Source organism: Labeo rohita, chromosome 9 (genome assembly GCF_022985175.1).
Source record: "Labeo rohita strain BAU-BD-2019 chromosome 9, IGBB_LRoh.1.0, whole genome shotgun sequence".
Taxonomy (NCBI): Eukaryota; Metazoa; Chordata; class Actinopteri; order Cypriniformes; family Cyprinidae; genus Labeo; species Labeo rohita.
The window spans coordinates 8721947-8744238 of NC_066877.1; the positions used below are offsets into that span (position 1 = coordinate 8721947).

A 22292-nucleotide genomic window follows, 5' to 3' on the forward strand; every position below is an offset into this window, starting at 1 on the left:
ACTGGCGTAATGACTGTTAAAAATGTATCAAAATAAATGTAATGTTTTTTGTTTGTTGGGTGTTTTTAAATAAACAAACAACAACTTAATTATTCCAAACATTTGACTGGTAGTGCTTACACAAACAAATCTATGAATGCAGCTGCTTATTTAAACAGTAGGAAGCTCACTACACAGCAAGGAAAACTACAGTGCTCAGGGCATTTTGCATTGTTCTCCACCAGGTGGCGATAAGCCACCACTGATAAAATGTACTCATTAAGAGACAAGATACAAAGACTGATGTGTGTATTGCTACATCTAATGTTAAGAACACACACCCACACACACACATTCATGTGTAATAATGTCAGCCGTTGCCTCCGGCCAGTAAACGGCTCCAGTGGTTTCTGTATGTTGATATGTCTTTAGCTAACAAGAAATGGCTCTTTCCTTGAGATTCAAACATAAGCACAACCCGCCCGCCTCAGGCTTTTAGATAGTCATTCAAAGCATCTAATTCTCTCATGAATGAGCGAATAACAGCTGTTTGAGGCTATCATGACTCTGAAGGATAAGCGGAGTAACTCAAAGCACATAAACACCTCCAGGGGTTCAGAAAACACAACACGTGAGGAAAAACCACAGTGAAAAACTCAACACAATGAGTGCATAAAACACAATCATTACTACTGCTCAAAAACTAATCTTATTTGAAGTATACACCTTACTTGATAAAACTCACTAAATTATATTAGATTTATTTATATATATATATATATATATATGAATAAATATATTATATATATATATATATATATATATATATATATATAGTATTTAATGTAAAATGAGATTACAGATGTTTCTGAGTGTCAGGCAGCAGATGTATGTTGTGTGTGAGGAACAGAGAGATAGACGGGCAGACTTACATGTTTCATTCGTGGCTCTAAAGCGAAGCCTTTGGGACTTGAGCGAGCAGCCAGGTGTTTCAGGACGTGCTTACAGGCCACAGACTTCCCAGAACCGCTCTCTCCACTAGAAAGAAGAAAGAAGAAAGATATTGTTTTTATTTTAAAAGATTTCTATTTTAAATAAATGCTGTTCATTTAAACATTTTATTCATCAAAATAATCCTGAAAAAAGTATCACACGTTCCAAAACAAATATTAAGCAGCACAACTTTCCAACACTGACAATAAATCATCATATTAGAATGATTTGGATCATTTGACACTGAAGATTGCAGTAATAATGCTGAAAATTCAGCTTTGCATCACAGAAATAAATTCTATTTTAAAGTATATTTAAATAGAAAAACCGCTATTTGAAATTGCAATAATATTTCACAATATTAAAGTTTTTTCTGTATTTTTAATCAAATGAATGCAGCCCTGATGAGCAGAAAAGTCTTTAAAAAAAACATTAAAAATTACTTTTTTTACTTATCCCAAACTTTTGAATGGCAGTTTACAGTTCAAATATACAAACATACAGTAAAGCATTTTATTTTTGTCACTTATTTTAATCTTTTATAACAATATTAACATACTGTTTCATGCATTTAATGCATCCTTTTTTGCGTTAAACTATTAAGAACTGGTTAGTAAAATGTTGCTTGTTGAATTTGCCATGAAAGCAACAATGATTGGTGTTTTTTTTCCCCTGCCAAAATGAAACATGGAGATATCTGTGACAGATTCACTCAGAGAAAGCACCTGAAAAACTCTCAAAACTGCTTAAAAGTTCCTCTGTCAATAGAAAGACATAAAACTAAACAAGAGAGTTTTTACAAAGACCCTTGGGCGACCATCCCCTGTGAATGTGTGCTCCTGTCAGCCTGATTTACGTTTACCAGTGGGAGATCTTACAGTAGGTCAGGGAGCTGTTTCACTTCTCTCCACATCACTACATTGTATGAGATGACACAGTCAGCCTACAGCAATATACCATCAAAAGCTTCATGACTCAAGACTAAAGATCTCTCTCCTCAACCTGGCCTGCAGGCATCTTTCTCCTAAGCAGGTATCTGACCAGAATCATCCAGGAGGACATATCTGTCATATCTTCACTTATCCCAATGCATACTTATGGATTTGTTTAAAACACCTGTTCTATTATTTTATTCCTCAGACACTTTTCTCCACAATATCTATACATATCATACCGCTTCTGTAATTCTGCTTTTATTTATTAATTGAGTTAGTGCAGTTTGTTATAGTCTTCAAGTAACTTCTCATAAATCTTCTATGGCTATTTTTTACTGCTGTCAACCACCTGCATTGTCCTAACTGAAACACAAGCTCATCAGTGACTGATCTGGAACACTACACTACTACATCAAATCTAGCAAACAACAGATGCCACAACTGCAGCTGATTCCAACAGAGTTTAACACTGTAACATTATTAAGCTAAAGACTCACAGATATCGGGTGAACTAGTACATTGTTATCAAACTGAACACATTTTGCCCCCTCAACCACTGTGCAATATTATATGTACATACCACAAATTAATATTTATCAAATACGCATTAAATTGATCAAAAGTGACAGTAAAGACATTTCTATCATGGCAATTGCTGCACAAATAGCATTTACAGTTTAGGTCATAAGTTTACATACACCTTGCAGAATCTGCAAAATGTTAATTATTTTAACAAAATAAGAGGGATCATACAAAATGCATGTTATTTTTTATTTAGTACTGACCTGAATAAGATATTTCACAGAAAAAAAAAAAACATTTACATATAGTCCACAAGAGAAAATAATACGTGAATTTATATAAAAAAACCTAATAATGTGTTGTTACCTGAATGATCCACAGCTTTTTTTTTTTTGTTTGTTTGTTTGTTTTGTTTTGTGATAGTTGTTCACGAATATCTTGTTTGTCCTGAACAGATTGCCCACTGTTCTTCAGAAAAATCCTTCAGGTTCTGCAAATTCTTTGGTTTTTCAGCATTTTTGTGTATTTGAACCCTTTCCAACAATGACTATATGATTTTGAGATCCATCTTTTCACACTGAGAACAACTGAGGGACTCATACGCAACTATTACAGAAGGTTCAAATGCTCACTGATGCTCCAGAAGAAAAAAAATGATGCATTAAGGGCCGATGGGGGTGAAAACTTTTGAACAGAATGAAGATGTATACTTTTTTTTATTATTTTGCTTAAATATTATATTTTTTTCATTTAGTACTGCCCTTAAGAAGATAGAGAAAATACTTACACGTTTCCCAGAACACAGAATAAGTTAAATTTACCCTGACATTCAAATTCAAAAAGTTTTCACCCCCTGCCTCTTAATGCATGGTTTTTCCTTCTGAAGCATCAGTGAGTGTTTGAACCTTCTGTAATAGTTGCATAAGAGTCCCTCAGTTGTCCTCAGTGTGAAAAGATGGATCTCAAAATCATACAGTCATTGTTGGAAAGGGTTCAAATACACAAAAATGCTAAAAAAAAAAAAAAAAAAAATAATAATTTGTGGGACCTGAAGGATTTTTCTGAAGAACAACAGGCAGTTTAACTGTTCAGGACAAACACTCATGATCAACTATCACTAAAAAACAGATGTGGATCATTCAGGTAACAACATTAACATTAACATTATTAGTATTATAAATCAGTTGTATGTAAATTTTTTAACAGGATCATTTTTTATAAATTCAACTATTATTTTCTCTTGTTGTATATATGTCTTTTATGTGAAATATCTTGTTCAGGTCAGTTCTAATTAAAGCCACCGCAGATCTATATAGTATTCCATGTCAAATAATTGCTGTTCTTCTGACTTTTCTATTCATCAAAGTTTCTTAATAATAAGACTTATTTATTTGGCACAAAATCAGCACATTAGAAACATTTTAAAATCTATTCCAATAGCACAATTTATTTTAAATTGTACTAATATTTCACAATATTAGGCTTTGCATCACAGACATTTCTGATGCCTTAAATGCAGTCTAGGTAAGCAGCAGCTTTAAGAAAAGGGTTAGCAAGCTATAACAGCTTTTTCAAAGCTGTGAATGATTTACAATATAATTTTTCAAAAATATGTTTTCCACTAGTATGTTTACAAGGTATTAATCCACACTACGGCTCAAGAGCTAACAAGGGCATAAATCTTGTCTCGTTATTTCCACACATCCCATTTCATATTCTTGACGACATACAGTAACGTTATTAATTACTGCACTGTTCAATGTTACGACCTCTTAAAATGAGCCATAAAGCACAGTCAAACAGCTCACGGTGATAACTAGCGTCTCCCTGCGCATTGTGAAGAGCCTGGATCCTTACAGAGACCCGCGAGAGAGCATGAATGGAAGAAAAGCAGTCTGAGCAGATGGTTTTTAAAGGTCATTTGGCCTCCCACTAATCATTTTCTGGAGGGTCTGCTGCTTTTTCTTCCCGTTTTTCCATTTCTTTTTTGGAAATCCATTTTGGGTTGTAATTGAACTCAAGGGCACAATGCATTCCTGAGCCATTCCTGAGCGAGTAGGTGTTTGTGTGTTTGTGAACCAGCATTTCACCACTTTTCTTTCCCTGGTTCTGTAGTCACTAGAGCATGGCGGCAGAGATCTGCCCTCACCTGCGAAAACTGTGTGTGTGTGTGTGCTGGTGTGATGGATAGCCCACGCAGAGAGGGCATTAAAGTAGCTGTCAGATCCTCTCTGGCTCAGCGAAACCGGGATCGGGCCAGCAGAGGAGCATCAGAATGTGAAACAGGACTTAATTGCAATCAGAGATGACCGGAGTGCAAAGCAGGACACAGCGCGGGCTACACCGCTGCCCCTGCGTCCATTAATCTCGCTGAGAGCTTTTAACAGGTTTGGATTTACACCATCCCCGGCACATTTGTCTCTGTGACAGCATTTAGCGAGAACCGCTCGGGTGATGCAGGAGTCAGTATTACCCAAATATGGGAGCAGGCATTTCTAACACAACCTCATTTGAAACTCTCTGTCAGCACGAGATCACTTACTGAGCTGTAGACCGCTATTATCAAACTACAAGCTTGTGCATCAATGACAGAAGGTAGAAAATGTCCAGTGAAATCTGGGAACATCTGGACAAACAACATTTTGGGTTATTTACCTTTCAACCAACAAATTTCCATTATTATTATTATAATTATTATTATTAGTAGTAGTAGTAGTAGTAGTATTAAATATTATTATTAATATTATTATATATTATTATATTATTATTATTTAGGATAAGAAAGTGTATCAAATAAAAAAAATATTCAATCATTCATTCATTTATTCATTCATTCAGTCAATGTATAAATATATTTTAAAAATATATAAATAAAATTACATTAATATTTATTTATTTATTTTTATTATCATCTTTTTAGCCATGTGTGATTGCAGGATAAATATTTATTTATTTATTTATTTATTTATTTATTTATTTATTTATTTATTCATTCATTTATTCATTCATTCATTCATTCATGATTGCAGGATAAAAAAAATAAAATAAAATAAAATAAAATAAAATAAAATAAAATAAAATAAAATAAAATAAAATAAAATAAATAATGTATTTATTTTTTCAGTCATTTGCACTGCAGGATAATTGCAGGATAAATAAAGGTATAAAGTAAAATAAAATAAAAACATCTATCTATCTATCTATCTGTCTATCTATCTATCTGTCTATCTATCTATCTGTCTATCTGTCTATCTATCTATCTATCAGTCATTTGTTATTGCAGGATAAGGAAAGGTAAAATAAAATAAAATATAATAAAAATCAATTTATTTATTTATTTTTTTAGTCATTTGTGATTGCAGGAAAACGAAAGGTATAAAACAAAACAAAATAACAAAACAAAATAATAAAATAAAATAAAATAAAGTAAAATAAAATATTGTATTTATTTTTTCAGTCATTTGTGACTGCAGGATAAATAAAGGTATACAGTAAAATAAAATAAAAACATCTATCTATCTATCTATCTATCTATCTATCTATCTATCTATCTATCTATCTGTCTATCTATCTGTCTGTCTGTCTATCAGTCATTTGTTATGGCAGGATAAGGAAAGGTAAAATAAAATAAAATAAAATAAAATAAAAATCAATTTATTTATTTATTTTTTTAGTCATTTGTGATTGCAGGACAAGAAAAGGTATAAAACAAAACAAAATTAATAAAATAATTAAAATAAAATAAAATAAAAATAAAATAAAATAAACATTAGTTACTTTAGTTAACACTAATAATTAAAAAAAAATTCTATGATAATATGTACTGATGCAACAAAGTTTACAAACAGTTTAACTAGCATTAGCAAAGTTGATTAAATACTGTAAAATTAAATAATAAATACATTTTAGTAAAATTAAATAAAAGCTTGTTAAACATTAAAAAGCCATACAATTTTTATTATTGTATTAATTACTTTCCCATTACTTTCTAATTAATTCCTAAATGCCTGAAATGTTAAAATACCCAGATATTTCTCTGATGAATATTTCTATCAGATAAAGCTTTAACGAAATATATAATTTTCTGTTTTTAATTATTCCCATTTTCGGATGCACCAAAATTAACGCTGTATTTGAGACGTTTTGCCCATTCATTTAGTCAGCTTCATCAACTGTAGAGGACTGGAGATTCCCATGGCTTTTGACTTCATAACTCAGCACATCAAGTATCACACCGTGGAGGTGGCCCCTGTTGTGAACTGGGCCAAAACTGTCAGGCTGAAGCAGTGATAAAGCTGCATAAGTGAATCTCATCTATTTTACAGCCACATGACAGTTTAAGGCCAACAGTTTTAGGACAAGCATGTTTTTTTTAGTCATTGGGATTTAGAGCGTAATAGGACATCCACCTCAAGGGGAATCACCATCATCCTACTGATGAAGCCAACCTGATGTAAGACTCTTTCTGCTTTTTATATATTCTGGATTAAGAAAAAGCTACTGACTCTGCAAATAAAACATGAAAATGTGAAGAGCTAATGACAAGTGCGGCAGTGTTATGCATGTCAGTGGGCGGCACCTGATGATGAAACACTGTGGCCGTCGCTCCTGCAGCATCATGTGATAGGCGCGCTCAGCTGAAGAGAAGATATGAGGCGGGAGAGAGGAACACAGACGACCGCTGGAGCTCAGATACAACTGACTGACCTGAGAGACAGAAAGGGAGACATTACACATTTACATAACACTGCTAATTTCCCATGACCCGTGCAATTCCTTACAGTGTTTGTATTGATATTCTTCAAGCGCTCTGCTCAGGATTAGTTCTAAACCTCTGTGCATTAAGCTCCTGAAGTTAATTAAGCCTGAAGCAATTAACGTAAAGCCTCTTTAAACAGCCTTTAGACATTTAAAACTTTATTTTGTAGACAATTATTATGCTGTACACCTTAGCTGTGCTGTGTTTTTACCTAATCAACAGGTCTTGTCTTGCATTTATTTAAACATTAATATCCATTTTCTGCACATAGATTAGATTCTTGTCCAGGTGAATGAAAACAACATGCGGAGCAAAGTGGCTTTCATGCATATTTAATTAAAACAAAAACTTGAACGCTGTTCTTTGCTGCTGTGCAAACACAGGTGTCTCTTACAAGAAATGCTAAACTTAACACAGGCACTTGCAGGCAAAAAACGTTAAATAACTGAGCGAGGATGTCTTGGATCTTGAGTCTTGAGTAATAAGAGAGATGACCTATTTAGATCTGAGGCTAAAACCCCGAAACATAAAATATATCCTCACACAGCAGGAATAAAACTCATGCAACACTGCAGATTTAGCGTCTGGCTATATTTCTAGGTGTTAGAAACAGAAAGGTTAAGTGTGTTAGTATGTGTGTGACATGCAGAGTAAGCTAAATTTTAGCCCAATTTGAAAAAAAGGCTAATGCTGAGATCTCATTACCCTTTACCACTGAGACTCAACACATATACTGTACACATAAGCTGTATGACAGAGGCATAGAGGACACAGGAAGGACAGAGGAAGAGTGAGTGAGACACAAGCTGTGTATGAAACACAGAAATGGCAGCATTTACAAGCATTATAGTATGTGCCATACGATGAGAGTGCACTCAGAAGGGCCTTCATTACAGTCTATGTTTGTTTAATATTGTGTCTAGTACTCTGAAACATGTTCATCTGATTTTGCAAGGCAGTGTAGAGGCGGATTTCACTACCTGTTATACCCAACAATCTTTTGCATGGATAAAACCAAACATAATCAAAATAAAACACAAAAACAAACAAAAACATTTAAAAGAAGCAAAACAATAAATTACAACAAATAGACACACAAAAGAAAAACACAAAAGAAAAACAACATAAATACAAAGTAAAAAAAGAAACCAAACAAAGCAATCAAACAAAAAATAATAAAAAACACATAAACAAAACAATAACCAAACAAAATCGAAACAAACAAAAACACAGATAAAACAAAAACTAAAAATACAAGAAAAGAAACACACACACAAACAAAAAAGTAAACAAAATTAACAAAAAAATTAACAAAACAAAAACATTTAAAAGAAACAAAATATTAAAATAAAGACCATAAACAAAAAACAAACATAAACAAAACAATATAAAACCACAACAAAAACAGAAATAAAAAAGAAACAAACACAACAAAAAAAACATATACACACACAAACAAAACAAAAACACAAAACCAACTTAAACAAAAAGAAAAACCACAGATAAAACAAAAAGCATTTACAAGAAACAAACCAAAAAATAAATAAAATAAAAACAAAAACAAAAAATTATTTAAAAGAAAAAAAACAATAAAACACACGACACAAATAAAAAAGAAACTAAACCAAACAAAAGCAAAAACACAGATAAAACAAATAAAAAAAAATAAAGAAAAAAAATCAAAACACAAATCAAACAAAAAAATAAAAAATAAAACACAAAATCAAAAAAAACAACAACAAAACATTTAAAAGAAACAAAACAATAAAACACAACACACAAAAGAAACACAAAACTGAAACAAAATAAAACCAAAACAGAAACCAACAAAACAAACCATAAAAAGAAATCAAACAGAACAAACACACAAATGAAAAACACAAAACTGAAACAAAATAAAACCAAAACAGAAACCAACAAAACAAACCATAAAAGGAAATCAAACACAACAAACACATAAATGAAAAACACAAAACTGAAACAAAATAAAACCAAAACAGAAACCAACAAAACAAACCAAAAGAAACAAACTTAAAAGAAAAACCACAGATAAAACAAAAAGCATTTAAAAGAAACAAACCAAAAAAAATAAATAAATAAAAACAAAACAAAACAAAAAACATTTAAAAGAAACAAAACAATAAAACACAACAAACACACAAATGAAAAACACAAAACTGAAACTAAATAAAACCAAAACAGAAACCAAACAAAACAAACCAAAAAAAGAAAAGAATCAAACACATACACACACAAACAAAACAAAAAATAAACTAAACCAAACAAAAAGCAAAAACACAGATAAAACAAAAACAAACATGTAAAAGAAACAAAACAAACAAAAAAAAATAATTACAAAAACAAACCAAACAAAAGATAATTTTAAATAAAACACAAAAACAAAACAAAACACCAAAAACATTTAAAAAGAAATGAAACATTAAAATAAAGACCACAACACACAAGAAAGAAAGAAAGAAAGAAAGAAAGAAAGAAAGAAAGAAAGAAAGAAAGAAAAAAGAAACAACAACCAAACATTCACACACATACAAACTAGATTTTTACTGTGATTAGACTGTTTTTAGCCCCCATGCACTACATCTGACAGGAAATTTAGAAGGTTTTAGCCCCCAATCACTACGTCTGACAGGAAATTAGCCCAGGAGAGGCTCTTGGAAAGTTTGGAAGGACAAGATGGAGGTTTTGTTCTGAAGGACAGACACTGATATGTAGACCCTGGATTAAAGTTTATGATAAAGGGGGTCAGGTGATGTAACATGAGCATGATGGTGGTCTGAGGCCATCACAGATGACGCTACATATGTCCTCCTCTCTCAATGGGTCATTCTGATGCTGAGCCCCAATCTGGGAGACACAGTGAAGAAATCAAGCCTGAAATAAGTCTCTGATGCAGGGGGCCGACAGGGGACAGACGCCCCAACGGACCGACTGCATATCATTTATAAAGTGTGTGTGTGTGTGTGTGTCCGTTTCATCTACTCCTCTGCTCTCCTTCACGTGCCAGTAAAGCGTTACGGCGGACAGATGGTCATCTTGTCATCTTTTATTTTTCTTTGCGGCGGGTGGCACATGCTGTGAGTCCCTGATGAGTGCGCTCTCATCAACTCTGCCTTTCTGTGGACAGCCAGCTGTATCAGAGGGGACGGCAGTCGGGCCAGACGAACGCTAAACTTGAGAACCTCTAACCACCCGAAGGAAGATACAGAAATAAATAGAGGAAGGAGAAGCGGAGATCTTATGGGTAGATGAAGAGGGCGCAGGAAGCGAGCGCTGTATGTTGAATAGGCTATCACTGTCAGGAAGGACATGAATAATTTATCAAGAGATCAAGTCCTGTTTGAATTGAAAGTGCTGCGCTGTGCTTACAGAGTGTGAACTAGAGAATGGCTTAAAATGAGTAGATAGACAGATGAACGCTCTAAAACATACTGCTGATGAATTAAACATTTATTTAATAAAACACGACAACAACAACAACATAGAATGCGTGTCTCTGTACTTACCAAATTAGAGTAGATGGGCAGGTCCTTATAAGGGTTGATAAGGAGAAGAATGTGTCCAATGTAGGTCTGAAAACACAAACAATTAAAAAAAAAAAAAAAGTCAGTCAAAGACACACTGGTCTCCTTCAAAATATTGTCTTGTTTACTGGGTTGGTAAAATGAGAGCTTTCAGAAATGAACTTATCACTGTTTTTAAAGTTATAGTTCACCCAGAAACGAAAATTATGTTGTTATGTGTGTCTGTTGAACACTAAAGAAGAAATTTTGAAGATTGTTGGTAACCATGCCGACAGCTATTGAGAGATATATACAGTTGAGGTCAAATGTTAACATACACCTTGCAGAAGCTGCAAAATGTTAATTATTTAAAAAAATAAAATAAATAAATAAGAGGGATCATACAAAATGCATGTTACTTTTAATGTAGTACTCACCTGAAAATGAAAATGACCCTGTTCAAAAGTTTACATACACTTGATTCTTAATACTGTGTTGTTACCTGAATGATACACAGCTTTTTCTTTTTTATGATATTTGTTCAGACAAGTCCCTTGTTTGTGCAGTGCAGTGCAGCTGTTCAGAAAAATTTCTCAAGTCCCACAAATTCTGTGGTTTTTCAGCATTGTTGTGTATTTGAACCCTTCCCAACAATGACTGTATGATTTTGAGATCCATCTTTTCACACTGAGAACAGGTGAGGGACTCATATGCAACTATTACAGAAGGTTCAAATGCTCACTGATGCTCCAGAAGGAAAAATGATGCATAAAGAGCCAGCGGTTTGTGAAGATCATTCTGTTCAAAAGTTTACACTCCCAGCATCGTGTTCCTTCTGGAGCATCAGTGAGTGCTTGAACCTGCTGTAATAGTTGCATATGAGTCCCTAAGTTGTCCTCAGTGTGAAAAGATGGGTCTCAAAATCATACAGTCATTGTTGGAAAGGGTTCAAATACACAAAAATGCTGAAAAACCAAAGAATCCGTGGAACCTTTGCACTTTAAAAAATAAATATGACCTCACGCTTAGTCAATAATGTTTACACATTGCCTTCGAAACTACCACCCTTCATTAAAAAAATTGATAAAAAATAAAAAAAATGGATCAGGTTTATTTTTCTGCATTTTTCACATCGGTATCAAGCATTATGAGAGGTGTTTTAACAATTCGGAGCCACCGGAAAGTCAAATTTTGATGAATACAGAAAAACGTACACACAAATTCAGGACCCCGTGTGCAAGGACATTTAAGCTGATACAGTAATAGAGAATATATTATTACAATGTAAAACAACTGTCTATATATCATTCTAATATGCTGATTTACTGCAAGAAACACTTCTTTGCTATTATCAATGCTAAATTCAAGTCTGTCCCCAAACCTCTGAATAGTAGTGCATGTCTACAAAATTGTGATTTATTACTTTTGGACAGGTAGAACTTTTAATTACAAAGCATGTCTTTGCTACAGTATTTGTTGCCAAGTTCTTCTTCCATCTCAATTATTGTGCCATCAGCTCTTTTAGATAAACTCACCCCTAAACACCACATAATAATTCCTGCTGCGGCAGCAGTAGAACGGCTCTCATGAGTCCTGAGGGTATCAGTACAGGCCAAATGCTAATTTATCTCTCAAGAGGGTCAACTGCACCAGCCTCAATCCTTGCTCCTGGTTAGATTACTCTATTACAAGCACTGTTATCACTAAGACGACAGCAATGCCTCCTGGGAGTAGAGTACTAGGTTGCTGTTGTGTTATACTAGTGTGCTCTCAATACCAGCTTGAAGGTCAGTAACCTTTAAGTGTCAGTTTCACAAATCTTTCACAGAACATCTGATGAATACTGACTTGCGTGCATATTGTAGTTGGACTGTCAGATTCTCAGAAATTTGTGAACATGTTCGAACCATTTGACCCCAAAACTGAGATCAGAGAGCACTCTCTAGAGGTACTAGTGCTTATCAGAGAAGAAAATGTGTACACATAGATGTGAACAAACTAAATAACTAACACATGGAAACATGGATCAATCCCCTCTTATGAAGTGCATGTCTAGCATCTCTCATGTTTTCCATCTCTCGCTAAACGATCAGCAACCATCACCATCTCTATCCATCATTGCCATAATGACAGACATCATTAGAACCCATTACAGTGTAACACAAAAGGCCCCATCTCTACTCTCTCCCTCCATATCGGCCTCAGTAGGGAGACTTCATCATGCTCCATTGTAAAGTGTGGGAATTGCAGCGGCCATTAAGCATAGATTTGGCTCCGGTCATGAATGAGCACAGTGTGTAGTCGACTGCCAGGCATTACTGCCCGCATGCAGCCATGGACCGCAGGCCTGCTCAAACGATCCACGGTGAGGAAGGAGACGAATATAGAAATGGATTTATTCCTGTAATTGTATTCTTATTGATTCACAAGAAAAGATAACTCTCGTTTAGGACAGAATAACAGACATGCAATAATGGAAGCTCTTCTGAATTGTCAAATTGGTAAAATAAAAGCATTCAGTGTGCCATATCATACTAAAGCACGTGTAAAGGGCTTGATTATAATTTCAAGTGTAATGTTATTCAATAATGCATTTTAGTTAACTATAAATGCTTGTCAGTGCATCTGATAGTACATTTTAACCATTTTTAAAAGACAATAGAATTATGAATTTACATAAAGTCCTAGTAAAGTGGGTCCAAAAGATGGCTCTCTAAAGGAGAAGTTCTGTTCCATTCATAAGGAAATTATGTTTTTGGAGGAAAGCATTTCAGAATTTTTCTCCATATGGTGGACTTCTACGGCGCTCCTGAGTTTCAATGTCCAAAATGCAGTATAAATGCAACTTCAAATGGCTCTAAACGATCCCAGCCGAGGAAGAAGAGTCTTATCTAGTGAAACGATCGGTCATTTTCTAAAAAAAATAACAATTTATATACTTTTTAACCTCAAATGCTCGTCTTGTTCAGCTCTGAGTGAACTCTGTGTATTTCGGTTCATGGTTGTCAAAAAACTACCATCTCATTCTCTCCTCCAACTTCAAAATCATCCTACATCGCTGCAAGAGTACTGACCTAGTGTTTACAAAGTGAACATGCAAAGAATGTACAAAAAAAGGTAAAACAGCAATGTAGGGTGATTTTGAAGTTGGAGGAGAAAATAAGAAGGGAGTTTTTGACCTACGCTAACTGTCATGAACCGGAATACGCAGAGTTCAAGCAGAGCTAGACAAGACGAGTGTTTGAGGTTAAAAAGCATACAAATTGTACTTTTTTTTGTTTGTTTTTTTAGAAAATAACCGATAGTTTCACTAGACAAGACCCTTCTTCCTCGCCTGGGATTGTTTAGAGTCCTTTGAAGCGGCATTTAAAGGGGTCATAGGATGCCCATTTTCCACAAGCTGATATGATAGTAACATACTATGGTTAAAAATTCTCATTGATTGTGTAAAACAACACCCTTTTTACCTTGCCAAAATCAGCTCTGCAAAAATCATCCTGTTCTGGTCGAGGCTGCTTTAAATGTTAATAAGCTCTGATTGCACCGCCCCTCACCTCTCTCTGTGGAGAGACGAGCCTGTTTACTTCAGCCACATTTAGCCACGTTTAGCCGTTAAACTTGCTAACTAGCACATTATTAGGAAAGGTGATTGCAGAGATTCATTAAAAAAAAAAAAACTTATACTCTCTTCTGCTGTAGGTAAGCTGGAATAGCGCGAAAAAAAGACGCATTTATGTAGATCGGGAGGTGCATTCCCTTCACAAACAAATGTAATCCACTGCATCTTCAGCAGCTTAAATATCGGGAGTACATGATGACCACTATGTTCATTATTATATCCAGAAACACAACACCTCAATCGCTCAATCAGAGATATTCTTGTCTAACTTACATCCCTGCTCCAGCATCGAAACAATGGAGGTTGGACTATGACAGCTGGTCTGAGGTAAGCCGCTCATGTCAATCAACTATCGTGGAAGTGGCCTCTTTTGAAAAAGATTTGAAAAAGGGGATATTATGTTTACAGATTAATTAAAAACCACTGCATTGATTTTTATCATTATAGGGTAGATTTGTACATACACTGCCAACACACATTAACGTTCAAACAACATGAAACAGTGAACTTTGCATCCGATGACCCCTTTAAACTGCATTTTGGAAGTTCAAACTCGGGGGCGCCATAGAAGTCCATTATATGGAGAGAAATCCTGAAATGTTTTCCTCAAAAAACATAATTTCTTTATGACTGAAGAAAGAAAGACATGAACATCTTCTATGACAAGAGGGTAAATTATCTGTAAATTATGTGTTTTGTTCTGGAAGTGAACTTCTTTAATAAAAATAGTAGTGATGGCATTAACAGTATTCATGGTGGCAGAGACAGAATGAAGTATAATTGAGTTAGCATAGCTGTAGGATCACAGCAGCATCAAGACATATAGTAAACGTCAGTGGCCAAGATTTATTGTAGCAAGAGCCATTGTGGTAACAGTAGCAGTAACGACAGCAGCTGTTAACAGAGAGTCAATGTAAGAATGTCTTTTCATCTCCCCAGGGCTGGCTCAAGACTTTGGCCTGAATACAGTGAGACCTAGAGGGCTGCCATCCAAACACCAGTCCCTGGCCACGCTACAAACAGAGGCCTTGGCCACTGGCCAAGACCTCAAGACAAGAGATCCAGCAGCATTGTGTGTGTATGTGTAAAAGGCGCACTGGACCGGATGGCTTGGTGAAAGACCACAGAGTGTATGATAGAGGCCAGAATCCGGACGTCAACTCCTTCAGAGTGGGTTAGCACAGAGAATGAAAGGCTCTTCCTGAACAGGCTAGATGGAGGGTTGGGTTCCTAACTGTGTGTTTATTCTCAGTTTGAGGCTTCTGACTAATTCTGACTAACTACACACTTCATTATAGCCACAATGACTGTATATGTGTTTGTGTATTTACGTACATATATCTGGTCGTTAGCAAATCGCTTCTGCATCTCATAGAGCAGGCTGCTGTCCGTGAGCTCACTGAGGGATGCAAGGTCATCATTAGGAGCAGGAGGCATTAGTTTCACCTGGAACACAAAACACATTCCTTATTATGAAATCTAAAAATACTCAAATGATTAAAATAGTCTTTATATTATATTGTCATATTTAAGCAATATGAGAGTCTCTGTTATCTGTAACACAAACAAATAAACAGCATTTAGGTTTGGAACGATACAAGGACAAGTAAATATTTTATGCTCATTTTTTGGATGAGGGATAAACTGGCCTTCTTTAAAAACCACCCCTGGTTTTATTGTGCATAACTCATCATGGCTTGTTATTCTAAAGAAAATCATTGTTTTCATCAGAAGAAATCTACTTTCTTCTTCCTAATACACACACATACACTTAACTACAAGCTCACACAGCACTGCAGACATGAGAGTAATGGAACCGATTTTCTTTGCTTCTACAGAGGTCAGGGATCAGTTTTAGGGTGAGTGGGGTCACTTTACAGCCAAACTATGAATGATTCTACTTGCTGCTCTCCAATAGCAGGTAAGGACTTTCTCAAATGCATAATCCAAAACCTGCCATTGTGAGATGGGATCTAAGTGCGTTAAATGTTACTCATTTCTTTCCATTACCCTTTAGGAACAAGACAAATCACTCTGAATGTGCAAGATCAGGATGGAATACAATTATTCTGAGCTTGTGAATTTATAGGAACAGTTCTGTTGCATAGACAGATTCTTGTGCATATTTATACTAGGATATAAAACCTAGCCTTCCAAGGTTGCATCCACCCTAAAATCCTACCCAGGATGCCTTATATGTCATACTGTACATGTAGACGTGTCACTGTGTTTTGGAACAGAGCTTGCATGATCTATAAAACTTAGACTATGATGACCATAATATGCACTTTGAAATTTTTAAACTATCTTTAAAGGACAGTTTTCCTCAGTGAAGGTCCCAACTCCTCCTGACCTGCTCTAGTTTTCCTGCAGCGCTGGGATACGGTCCATCCAGCCCATTATCAAGTGAATGCTGCTGTGTCAGAGCTCCCCCTGAGTCCCTGAACATGGCCTCCTTCTCCAACAAACTGTCCCTTCTAGAGATGGGTAGAGTCATAGTAGACCTGAATGAAGGGAGAAAATAAAAAGAAAGAAATCAATATCAACATGGCACAGAAGCTGCATCTGAACTGGCATTTAGGTGCATTTACACAGGCTGTTTAGGTCACAGACAGACAAACAGACAGATCGAATAATAGATAGAACAATAGAACGAAACAGAATAAACTAATAAACAAATGAAAAACAGACAGAACAAACAAACAATAGATCGAATGAACAACAGAACGATCCGATGATAGATAGAATGATAGACAGAACGATAGATAGTTAAATAGAATGAAAGATAGAACAAACAAATAATAGAAAGAACGCATTAATGAATGAACGATGAGTTGAATAGATGATAGACAGATAAACAGAACAAACAGGAAAGATAAAAAACAAACACTAGGGACGAACAAACAAATGAATGAACAATAAACAGAACAACAGAACGATGGATAAATAGAACAAAAGATAGAAAAAAAACAAGACAGAATGAACGAATGAACAACAGAATGATAGAACGATAGAACAAATGATTGACAGATAGAATGAACGAACGATAGATAGAATGAATGAAAGATCCAATGATTGATAGAATGATAGACAGAACAATAGATAAATAAATAGAATGAAAGCAAACAAACGACAGAACAAATGAATGAATAAACGATAAGCAGAATAGATGACAGACAGAAAAACAGAGCGAAAGATAAAATAAACGAACACATGAATGAATGAACAATAAACAGAACAATAAAACAATAGATAAATAGAACAAAAGATAGCACAAAACAAACAAGACAGAATGAATGAATGAACAATAGAATGATAGACAGAACAACAGAACAACAGACAGAACAAACAAATGACAGATAGAATGAACGAACGATAGATAGAACAAACGAATGAATGAACGAACAAACGAAAGATCCAACAATAGATAGAACAACAGATAAATAGAATGAAAGATAGAACAAATGAATGAATGAACAATAAACAGAACAATAAAACAACAGATAAATAGAATGAAAGATAGAACAAATGAGCGACAGAACGAACAAATGAATGAATGAACAATAAACAGAACAATAAAACAATAGATAAATAGAACAAAAGATAGCACAAAACAAACAAGACAATGAATGAATGAACAATAGAACAATAGAAAAATAGAACAACAGACAGAACAAACGAATGACAGATAGAATGAACGAACGATAGAACAAACGAATGAATGAACGAACAAACGAAAGATGCAACAATAGATAGAACAACAGATAAATAGAATGAAAGATAGAACAAATGAACGATAGAACGAACAAATGAATGAATGAACAATAAACAGAACAATAGAACGATAGATAAATAGAATGAAAGATAAAACAAACGAACGATAGACAGAATGAATGAATGAATGAACAATAGAACAATAGATAGAACAAACGAACGACAGATAGAACGAATGAATGAACAAACTATAGACAGAATAATTAAACGATAGAAAGAACAACCTAATGAATAAATGAACGAACGAAGGAAAGATCCAACAATAGATAGAACGATAGATAGATAAATAGAAAGAAAGATACAAAAACAAATTATTGAATGAACGATAAATAGAACAATAGAATGATAGATAGAATGAACAAATTAAGAATGAACAGATCGAAACAACAATACAACGATAGAACAATACAAAGAATGATAGAAACTACAGATGATAGACTAATTTATTCAAAACTGATGATTCATTAATGAACACAGCAAGTGACTGATTTTCTAAATGGGTCTTTGAATCATTCATTCGACTGATTCATTCAAAACCGCTTATTCACGTAGTCACATTAATGGCAATTTTGCTCCAAGCCCAAGTTAATTTCCAATCCTGATATAAAAACATAAATTTACTATATACCTATTAATCAAAGTAGAACTTTTCAGCCTGAATGCCAGTCTAAATTTGCTAATAATTTCTTATGTCCGAATTCTCTAAAATAGAGTTCAAGTCCATAGACTGACAACACATTAAATGAATCATAAATTAAGTCTATAGCTACTTTACATACAGTTTCTTTACAGGCAGGCTGCTGTCCTGGTTGGCCTCTGTGCAGTGCTCTTCTGATTGTGGAGGCGGAGCCGAAGGGTCTGTCTGTCTCTGTACCCAGAATTCCTCTGCTCTCATCAGCATCTCTGCAATCTGTTCAGTAGCAGCTATGTCTGTAAAAGTCACAGTGGGTCATGTATAAATCATCTCACGGCAAAGAGATTGCTCAGTTGTAGCAAAGTAAAAATATACATTTATAGATGAATTTGGTTTCAAACTGTCTTTTGTTTTTCAAGGAAAGAAAGAAATATTAAGTTAGAAAGATAAACTTCCATTATTTCCTAAGCTATTCCTTTTCATAGAGAAGGCACACAGTTCCATCTCTGCAAAATATGACAATTATTGGTGACTATAGACAGCATTTGTAATATCATTTTGAGCCATGATTTTCCCTGGGGTCCAATCGATTTCCCTCATTCCCTCTGTAGCTCAGCCCCTGCTGTCTCTCACATGGATGTGGCCATAATGTGATGGGCGTTGAGCCCTGCTTCAGATTGATCCATCTGTGCTCTGATCGGGGGGACGAGGATCTGGATAATCCGTCCCCCATGAAAGAAACCGTAAGGGAGCAGCCTTTTGTCTTTTTTACCAAGAAAGAGTGACACCCAACAGAATGATCCTCCAATCACACAAATTCTCTTAGAAAGTCAGATATATACTCTGCTCTCTAAAGAGACGTTAAGTGAAAAGAAAGGATTAACTTTGGCTCTATGTTTCATCCCAGACATCCTTGAGTTAAGCCAGAGTCTTAGGATGAACTATTGATTGGAGTCTGGGATACAGAGCGCTGGGGAAAAGGAGACGTGGAGAGAAGGAAGAGCGAGTCTGTAGAGTCAGGAGACTAAACACCTCACCAGAGGTTTAGTATGAGCTGCATGAGTCTCTCTAAAGCTCCTGCAAGCCATGCAAAGGGATGAGGATAGAATACTTTTGTTTTCCAGTAAAATAAATAAATAAATAAAATTGCATAAAAGACTAAGATAAATAATCTTGATTCTTGAGTACAGTTTATGTATCTTATTATTTATTCTTGCCAACATTTATGTTCAAAACAACAACAACAACAAACTATTTCCTAATATGTACAGTATAATGGTGTATTTAATTTCACACGCAAAAAGGGTTTTTAAATAGTAGCCCTAAAGGCATATCAGAATAAAAACAGACCATTTAATGGCGAATGCCAGAGAAAGACAGGAAAATGTTCATAAAATATAAAATTAGACAGTATCAGATAGACCTCAGGGGAAAAACGCACCAGACAGAGTTATAATTTGGTTTCACATCATTATTGTCCATCCTCTCTCGGACACACACACAAACAAGGATGTTGTTTAAGTTACTGTACTAATATGTATATGGTCTCTTTTTACATGTGAAGTTTGAAGTACTTTAAAAAATAAACTTTACAATGTTTGAAATTTTTACATTAGTCTGTAAACATGCACAAAATGCTAATTGGTTATTAGTAAGATACCTTGCCATACAGTGAAACCAACAGATTACATGTAATTAAAAAAATAAATAAATAAATAAATAAATAAATAAAATTATATATATATATATATATATATATATTTTTTTTTTTTTTTTTTTTTTTGGAATTCTATACTATGAATTACCAGATAATTTATTGTGTAAAAACATTATTTTTATTTATTTATGTATTTATTGATTGATTGATTGATGTTAATTACATGTGTGTAATGTGCTATGCAGTTTTATGGACAGATCACTTATGATTTTACCACCTTTATTTTTACAGTACAGGTAAATTGGTATATTACCATAAAAACTATATTTATGATATATTTATGATATCAATTTATAAATTATTTTTATAATTTATTTAATTTAATTTAATTTAATTTTATTTTATTTTATTTTATTTTATTTTATTTTATTTTATTTTATTTTATTTTATTTTATTTTATTTTATTTTATTTTATTTTATTTTATTTTATTTTATTTAATGGATGGCCCTAGCAATGCCAAGATCATTGGTTTGCTTCCTGCAGGTTACTGACAAAAATGTATGGCTGTACATGAAATGTATGTATATGCTTTATGTGAAGGTCACTTTGGATAAAAAAAAAAAGTCTGCCAAATGTATAAATGTACAGAAAGAGTAAATTGTGAAATAGAGTAAATGCCACTGCCAAGTCCGATACGTTTGGATATGTAGACATACACAGTGATTTATTAATGTCACAAAAACACCACAGAGTTTTTCAATAACCTGTTTTTTGCAGGCAAGTTTTCAATCCATAAATGAAATGTGTGGAAGTTCTGAAATGTGCATGTTAGCACATCAAATTCTTTTTGTATTTGAAAAGAGCAAAATCTTGTTTCTCATTATATTTCCCTTTGAATCTCTTGGCTTCAATTAGCTGTGACAGTAGTTGTTACATTAACCATCCAGAGCCACAGGCTAGTGGAAGCACTTTCACAGACATCAGCAGAGAAGCGAACAGAGAGAGACAGAACTGAATGAATCTGCCCAGATATGAAATATTCACACCCAACAGAAAGCTCTAGAGAGCAAGAACAGTCTAACACACTTAAACACTGGGGCACAAGTGTGTAACACATCCCTAACAACTTTGGTTTCAGCTATATTATGTGTGAAAGTCACAGAATTGTACTATACATTCAGTAATATTAAGAATCTGAGCAGATTCTGCAGCTCTTTGGTATTTTAGTAGACAGACAAACAGAGATAGACTGATAGACAGGTAGACAGACAGATAGATAGACAGATAGATAGATAGACAGATAGATAGATAGATAGATGGATAGATAGATAGATCTCAAACTGTTCCCCACGTCTCTCCAAGCTGCTCTTTCATCCATATTTTGTTGGCTTCTTTTTCCCATTCTGTACAAACCAGTGTGAAATACGACTACAAACCCTTCCTCCATGATGTGTGATGGCATGCTGTCAAGAATCGACTCTTGGTGTGAAAGTGTTTTTGGGGACCGTAGCTTCAGTCAGGAAGATGAATGATGTTGTTTTGACGCAGCTAGTGTATGTTTAGTTTTATACTGCGCACACTGACATGACAGAAGACATGATGGTGACCTGCAGAAAGCTTCAGTTTAGTAGTGTGCACTCAACTTGAGAGCAACATTTCACTCTGACAAAAAAAAAAAAAAAAAAAAAAAAAAAAAATCTACACCATGGTCACTCTTCTCTCTATTGTTTCTTGCTATATAACAATATAATATAATATAAAATTTACTAAAACTATACTTTTTTCTTTAAAATTGTTAAAAATACAAATTTATTACTTTTTACACTACCATTCAAAAGACGTATATTGGTAAACATTTTTAGCGAAGTAAAAAAAAAAAAAAAAAAAAAAAAACATAA

General features: G+C 34.3%; 1 protein-coding gene across 5 annotated transcripts in view; it reads right to left on the reverse strand.

The window, feature by feature from the left end:
* myo16 (myosin XVI) overlaps positions 1-22292 on the reverse strand; it is a 246434-nt gene that overhangs the window by 109740 nt on the left and 114402 nt on the right. For all 5 annotated transcript variants that reach the window (XM_051118727.1, XM_051118728.1, XM_051118726.1 and 2 more), the window contains exons 9-14: positions 18882-19032; positions 16682-16832; positions 15664-15774; positions 10713-10778; positions 7009-7136; positions 912-1017 (exon numbers count right to left, since the gene is read on the reverse strand). In XM_051118727.1, coding sequence (XP_050974684.1) covers positions 912-1017; positions 7009-7136; positions 10713-10778; positions 15664-15774; positions 16682-16832; positions 18882-19032 — 713 coding nt within the window. The remainder of the gene's footprint in view (positions 1-911; positions 1018-7008; positions 7137-10712; positions 10779-15663; positions 15775-16681; positions 16833-18881; positions 19033-22292) is intronic.